Source organism: Gordionus sp. m RMFG-2023, chromosome 4, assembly GCF_954871325.1.
Source record: "Gordionus sp. m RMFG-2023 chromosome 4, tfGorSpeb1-WG-v2, whole genome shotgun sequence".
Taxonomy (NCBI): domain Eukaryota; kingdom Metazoa; phylum Nematomorpha; class Gordioida; order Chordodea; family Parachordodidae; genus Gordionus; species Gordionus sp. m RMFG-2023.
Genome location: NC_088778.1, coordinates 15,876,671 through 15,885,126, shown reverse-complemented (window position 1 = coordinate 15,885,126; position 8,456 = coordinate 15,876,671). Strand labels below are relative to the sequence as shown.

The following is an 8,456-nucleotide window of genomic DNA, read 5'->3' as shown; positions in this document are numbered from 1 at the left end:
ATAGCCACCATTGTCACGAAAGCGGGATTTGACATTGGAATCAAAACCTAAATATTAAATAAAAAGAAATAATATACTAAAATTAAAAGAAAAATTAAAAATTAAAACGTAAATTTAAGTTAAAAATAATAAATTAATCATATTTTTCGCATTATAATTTCTCCATTATATATCCTTTTTCTTTAATCAACATTTGCATAGTCTCAATTTGTATCGAGATTTAATTCTTTTTTCTTGAGTAGATTTGAATATCTTTAGGCTTCGTAATTTTGTTTAAAAGTAATTTGCCTGTCTGGCGTTTTTCTTAATCAAGTAAATTTGCATGTTACCACAATTACAACACCTTTCCACTTAGATTAGTCCCACCATTCTGCGAAGGATCTCCTTTCTTCCGATTTTGACTTTACTGATCTTGTTTCTCCACCGAATCTATTCGTCTTAATCTTTGGTGTCTTCTAGTTTCTAACGACGGCGGTCTATTGTCTAATATTCTTAACTTCTAAGGACTGTTTGTATCCTATTACACTCTGAAATTCTTGATTCCTTCTGTTTCTTGTCAACCCCTTGTAAACGATTATCTCTTGATCTCTATAGGCCATTGACGACCTCGATACTTCTGTTATCATGATTCCCGATACATTCTTCTAGCTCTTTTAATTATATTTCGTTTTAATCCCAAATTATCCTAGTCTTTGCTTGTTTCTAACGGTTTCTAGTAACTAATGACGGTAAACGACTGACGATAATTTGTCTGCGAGTAACGATTGTTTACACGACTTCTTGTTTCTAAGATCATCGATTTTTTATCCTATACTAAAGTTTTGATAAGCAATTGGCGATAATTTGTCAACGATTAACGATAGCATCCTGGTCTTGACCACTTGTTCTACCTAGTCGCTTGTCAAGATATCCACGTTGCCTTAAGATCTCTTATACGATAATAATTTCTTGTATCTTTTGATCCAAAATAAAAATCCGATCTCTAATTGAGCTCGATTGCGGCATATATTTTCTAATGACGAAAAGCCGTTTCTCTTTATGAAGATTTTGGTTAATCAACAACCTGATATTTTGCTAAATATTATCAACTTAAATAACAGTTAAACGTATATCTTTAATAAAAATTTATAACGAATTTCTTTTAGCTACATCGATCACTTGTACGTATAACGATCTCTTGTGACGAATTCTTTTTAGCTAAATGACTAGTTCTATTCTTTTCCGAAATACGACCATTAATATTGATACCATTGTTTTATTGCTCTCCTTCTTTGTCTTAGTGTCGATACTCTTTTCATACATCCCCTTCCCCCTTTATTTAGAATTTCTTTTCAGAGTTAATTAGACTGAATTGTTGAAATTGCCCTGTCACCTCCACTCTCCAACATTATTGTAACATTTTAGTATTTTAAGTAAACTGAATATGTCCATAGAATATAATGTTTCGGCCAACAATTATAGTGGTTGAAAGAATTTAGAGAATAAAATAAATAGTATAAATAAATTCTAATACTTTATTAATTAATATAAATACTAATTACATAATTATAAATAAGAAATTAAAATAATATAATTAGTATTTATATTAATTAATAAAGTATTAGTAGTTAATTTATTTATACTATTTATTTTATTCTTAAAAAATATAATGAAGGAAAGTATAAACATGAAAATTTAAATATAATATCATAATTAATTATAATGTTTATGATTTATTATTTAATTTTGAAATTGAAATATATTTTCAATTTGTAATTTATATTTTCATTTGTATTATAAACATAAATCACGTGTTAATAATTTAAAATGTCTGCCTATGGATATCCAATTCGTTGAAAGTGATTCAGACAATGATATTATTGAAATGGAAAATACCGGGAAGAAAATGTTCTTAATAGCTATAATACAAATTTCCCATTCACTAGATTTGAAAAATTTTTTAAAATAAATATAAAAACCAAAACTGGCTTCATATTTAGTTGTATAAAACGTAAAAAAAATATTTCCTCAAATGAATCCAGTTATAAGCTCAAGAAAAACCAAAAGGTAAATTGTCATTTTTACATTCTAGTAGTATTTATTTTATAAGACTGTTCATACCAATAGCTTTAAGGAAATGGAGTAACATTTAAATAATTTTGGTATAGGCGACTCTAGATCCAAAATACTAATTCAATTCAAATAAATTAATAATCCAAATGTCAATATTTCTCAGAAATTGGCTGATAAAGTTATTGTTGATTTTATAATTGATACAGTTCAGATCCATCATTTACCATGATAATTAAAACTATCCCTGATACAACAATTTTATGTCGCCAGACATTAATGAATAAAATAGCAGATAACTTTAAAGTGATGAAAGATGCGATAATAATAGTTATCAGAGATATCATATATATGTACCACGGCAGATAGTTGGACACATAACACTAAGTAAAAACTTATAAAATGCAACAAATTACCATAAATATTTATTTTTATTACATAAATTTTTTTATAATCAAAACTAACTATATTTTAATATTTATAAATGTTGATTTTTTTATATTTAGACAATAACTTTATAAGCAAAAAATAAAACAAATTTGTTTCATAAAAAGTAGCTTAAAAAGTAGCTAAAGCTACTTTTAAAAAATAATAGCTAATAGCGAGTTACTTTTTTTTGACAAATAGCGATAGCGGTAGCGCGCTACTTTTAAAAGTAGTGATTAACAACTCATAGCTTATTCGGTCCAATGATAATATCATACAATCATTCATTTATTTAAGCTACCATTACATATATACTAGAATTCTTAGTATCAAATTTGTAATTTGTTTATTTTTCATTTGGACAAATTTATTTATAACTTATATTTAAAAAATCGTGAATTTTGAAAAGCGTCTGTGGCCTAATCGACAAGAGCGTCACTTACAAATCTGTTGGCTTTGGGTTGTTCCATCCTTGGGAGATGATATACAGGAAGTCGGACTCGACCACGTGATTCCATTATAATATCTTTTATCTATAATCATAGGTCTGTAATTTTGCAATTTGGTAAATCAATGGAATTGTTATCATGGCATGTGATGATATGTGATATTTTTAATGATGATTTTATATAATACCTCACCAGAATACAAAAAATATAGCCTAACCATTCAAAGGGTTAATATTTAGAATTTCACAGTATCAATGTTTAAATTATCAAATATTTCTTACAATAAAGATTTTATTGAAGAATGGATATATTTGAATTTTATACAATTCTTTTAATTAGGTAATTTTTATGCATAAATAAATATTTGCATTTATATGATTAATATTCGATAGTTGATCATGACAAAAATTAGAATTTTATGAATTAAATTGAAAGCCATGCTTTATGAATTATCACTTTCATGAAATATCATAGATCTGTAATTTTGCAACTTGGTAAATCAATGGAATTGTTATTATGGAAGCAGATTTTAGTTTTGTTATTTAATTCAACTCAATTGCCATTAGCATGGCTGATATTTTTAAAATTTTGCCATTTATTACCATATTGGCTATTTCATGTTATGTATGCAACTTTCAACTGAATACCTCTCATATATTTTCTGAAGATTTGCCTTTTTACATGCATTCCTTAGTTTTGTATATTTTCTCATCACTTTATAATTGTTGAATGTATGTTATTTATATAACTTATTATAACATTTTTGATTAAATGCATAACCTATTTTTAAACTTATATATAATTTGACTGATTGAAATTAACCTACTATTATTTGTTAACTTAGAATATCTTTTTATTTTTTCTATTGTAATTTAATAACCTGGTCTTAAATTTAATTTTTATTTTGTACCTAAGTAATAAATCATTTATTACTTGAAGGGGTGGTTGTCTGTTTAAAATTTAAATTAGGATGAACATATTTTCACTAATTTTTAAAAGGCATGGTACTTTAATATGTATACATGAATTTCATATAATTGTCAGGAGTTATCCAGTAGAATGATGGGTAGTAAATCAGATATTAAACCTTCATTTGATAATAAATTATTTTGAAAAATTTTTCCAATAATATAGAATGGCAAAAAAATGTAGTACATATTAGACAGATTTTATTCTTATAAACCCCTTACATTGGATCTATTTTTCTGGAAAATTTTTGCTGTGGGAAATATTTTTCACAATTAATATGGGCTTGGACCTGGTTTGGGAAAAAATTTTTAAAATTATTATGGTCATAGCTTAAAAAAATTTTAATTTCAAATATGGGTTAGACATTGGCCTGAAATTTTTTTTTGAAAACATGGTCCCGATCAAAAAACTAAGGCTCATGCTAAAAAAAATAGTATTCATTTTTGGGTTGACCTTGGTCTAAAGTAGGAGTGAGCGGGGTTAAAAAGAATAAAAAATAGAGATGGTTTTTAGAGATTTACCTATCACCAGGCTGGGAATAAATTTTGAAAATTACTATGGGTTGGCCAGGCTAATTGTTATGGGTTGGGCTGGACTTGGAAGATATTTTTATAAATTATTTTGATCTGGACTTGGGGAAAATTTTTCAAAACTATTATCAGCTTGGACGCTTGGAAATTGTTTTATTAACTATGGGTCAGACAGTAGCCTAAAACAAATATTTTTGCAGGCCTTGGCTAGGTCTGATCAAAAAACCAAGGTCCATAAAAATCTGATTTTGATTGTATTTTTAAATTCATTATGATTTTTTAAATATTTTACTTTAGTTCTCAACTAACAAAATTATTATGATCTTTCATTGGGCTTGGAACAATTTTTTCAAAATTATTATAGCGTACTTTGCTTGGGAATTTTTTTTTAATATTAAATATTAGGCATAGGTGATCAGTAATATTTAAGAAATGATATTGATTTTATTAAGTAAAAACTATATATTTTGACTCAAACCATAGAATTTACACTTAGTTTTAATGGATTGAACCTGGCCTGATGGGGGGGGGGTTATAAATAATAAGATATTATTTTCAAATATCAGGTAACAACTATCATAAAAGTAAGGAGGAAATTCTCATTCCCCGTCATTTTTGACGGGCTATCTACTAGTATTAAAATAAAATTAAATGCTTATTCGATTTTTGGCATAGAAAATATGGATTTTTTAATAACATTTGGTTAAAAGGGAGGATGGGGGTGGGGGGTAAAAAATCAATATAAATATCGGATCGGTTTTGAACAAATATCGGATCAGAGAATAATATGTGGATTAGCACAGCCCTAATTATGGCTTACCCCAACAATCAGCTACACGTTGATAAAAAAATAATTAGTTTTTATGTGCAACAAAATGCTAAATAAGCTTATATTTATAGCTGATTCATTATGTTAGTTTTTTTTAAAAAAAATGACAAATCAAACATATTTCATTTCAAAATAATTATATCTAAGCAAGAATTTATATGCCTTTATTGAATGTTTTCTAAAAGAATTCATTGATAAAACAAATAATAATTTTTGAAAATATATTCATCATAAAATTATTTGATTATCGATGTAATTATCTAATTTAAAATAATATCGAAGTGTCATATTAAAATAAAGTTTAAAATATACACGCTTTATATATTTTTCTATGGTGACTAAACGACTAAAAAGGAGTTCATCTAAAGTTGCATTTCTTCTAATTCTGAATCGGAATCTATTAAATATTAAATAAAACATAATTATTTTTTTTTCTTAAATAGGTTTTATATATAACCTTCGTAATGTATTAAATTGTGCGAATCTCTGTCAATTTGATTGACCATAATCCTACTTTCAATATCTTCTGTCCTGTATTGAGCCTATATATATTTTTTAATAAAATAAGAACATATTAATAAAGATTATAATTAATATTCAATTTTTTTTTAGAATAAATGACTCTATTAGGCTAAGGTCATACCAAATAGTTTAGTTCTAGCATTCGAGAAGTTTTAGTTGTAATTAGAAAAAAATCAAATTAGAATTATATAATATAATTAGTTTTATAAATCATACAGGGTAGCTTTAAATATATTATATTCGGAATTAATATAAGTAGTAGGCTTACGATAAAAAATTTAATGCGAAAACACTTGAAATATTTAAATTTAAAAAAACAGTACTTTACAGCGCTCGATTGCAGGCTTGGTATCTTTTAATATTATGCGCTCGAACGCTTTGGCATAAGCCCTTAGACCTGTCAAATGGATTGACATATAACCCGTGTTTTATGGATTTTAAAATATAATTTTTCACCTATAAGAGTGAGTCTACATGTTTAAAAAATCTAGTTAATTTAGTATAAACGGAATTTTGTATGTGAATAAAATTACTATAAATTCAAGGGCAGTTAAAATTAGATTCCGAATTTGACCAATGTATATAAGAACAGTTTATTCAAATCGTTTATGGTCAAATAAGAAGCAACGGACGAGATCGCCCATATGGGGTGGAGGTAAAAATAATTTTAAAAAATATGCAACGGGAGGTGAAATATTTTTTATGCACATAGAAGAGAACGACTTATGTTTATTAAAAATTAAATCTTTATTTCCCAATACTGCATATTTAAAAAAAAATTAATCTATAACCAAACTAAATTGGATGAGCGGGTTAGATAAAATTTATGGAATAGATGGACGGGGGAGATTTCTAGTTTAAATTGGAGAGGAGTCATTGTAAAAAAATATGATGCGGCTTTTATCAAGATAAAAACTTGTAATTTTGTTTGATTTATTATCCCTTTGAGCCTTAACATCTTAGGCATATATGACGTACGTTCGGAAAGTAATTCTTGAATAGCAAATAATCGCCGATATAATTCTGGAGTCTAGTTTTGTAATATATATTTCAAAAAAATAAATATTACAATGAAAGTTACAGGTTTTGTTTATAAAATTATCAATGACGGTTATAAATTATAGAGGTGGATAGTTCCAATGAAATGAGAATTTAAAACATTAGACTGACAATAAATTCATATTCGCAAGCTGTTAGAATTAAATCCGATATCCTATACCAACTTTAAATTATGGTTAATATAATAGTTTGGATCTACACTAATACATATGGTTATAATATAATGCAAATAGAGTAGTGTCAGTGGCTCAATCGCTATAGAAGTTGTTTGATGAATTACTTTATACTTAAACCTAGGTTCGAATCCAGCAAGTACCGGTTTTTTCTGAAACAAGCTAGGTTAGCTGATCGGAAGCTAATGTATAATTCCGTTAATATATATTTATAATGCGTTTTATGTATTTAAATAAAATTTGGTCGTTGTTTAGAAAATTACTATTTCCAAAACGGTATGTTTAACATATATCTATATAAATAATCCTCGAAAAAAGTCATTCAAATTTAGCAAATAGTGTTCTTTAAAAAAATATTAGCCCAATAAAAATCATTATAGCTTATTCGGTCCAATGATAATATCATACCAAATTAGGTTATATCATAAACATCTTCTACTTATAACATATATACTAATACAATCTTATATTAATATTACACTTCTTACATAATTAATACATATAAGTTTTTTTAGGATATACAACAGAATTATAGGAAAAGAAAAAAAGCAATGATATCCAACAATCAAGTATAATTTTTTCAGCTTCTTTGTAATTATATTATATAAATTAGATTTCGCGATTCATACTCCCAAAATCTACCATTCAACAAAACCCAAATCTAAATACAAAAAAAAATCAAGTTAAAAATTTTAATTTATGTTAACGAATATTTAAAATTTTTGAAATTAGATTACACGATTCATACTACCAAAATCATAAAACCAAGTTAAATTTTTTAATTTAATTACTATTTTATAATTTGAACAACATACCTTTCAACAAAACCAAATTCAAAAAATAAAAAAACCATATTAAAAATTTAAATTTATGTTAACAAATTATTTTGATTTATTCAAATAAAGTAAAAATTTCTAAACATATTTCATATTTAAAAAGTTCTAATGGTAAAGGAAAGGAGAAGGATGTTTGAACATTATTTTTAAATAGCTTAGAGTCCGTTAAGAATAACGCGCTTAATAATTTCCTTATTTGATGATGGATAAATAATAAATTCCACCGATGGGGATCAGAAATTGCCCAGCACATGTTTACAACAGAGCCGGGCGATCTCTGATTTGTTTTAATTACAAAAATATTAAATTGCATGTATAATTTTTAGCAGGCCTCAGATTTATTTTAAGTACAAAATTGTAATTACAATTAATATTATTTGTTTTAGATAGATATTCCTGCACAACAATCATTGTTACAAGAATTTTATTGTGGCTTACTCAACACTTAGTTCGAATATTGTGTTAAAATTTTTCTTTGGAAAAACCCTCAGATGGCAGGTTCAAGAATTGCTGTCATGAGGGTAAAGTTAAGATACCATCAATCAGATATATTCCTTTTATCAAATCCTAACAATGAATTTCATTTAATCTTTATGAAACATATCCGTTCTTAT

The 8,456-nt window shown here is 26.3% G+C and overlaps 1 protein-coding gene across 1 annotated transcript in view; it reads right to left on the bottom strand.

Moving 5' to 3' along the window:
* Positions 1-5,417: 5,417 nt before the first annotated feature.
* LOC135928667 (uncharacterized) overlaps positions 5,418-8,456 on the bottom strand; it is a 34,271-nt gene continuing 31,232 nt past the window's right edge. Inside the window, exons 14-16 of the mRNA XM_065465123.1 lie at positions 6,691-6,804; positions 5,710-5,794; positions 5,418-5,649 (exon numbers count right to left, since the gene is read on the bottom strand). Coding sequence (XP_065321195.1) covers positions 5,615-5,649; positions 5,710-5,794; positions 6,691-6,804 — 234 coding nt within the window. The 3' untranslated portion in view covers positions 5,418-5,614. The remainder of the gene's footprint in view (positions 5,650-5,709; positions 5,795-6,690; positions 6,805-8,456) is intronic.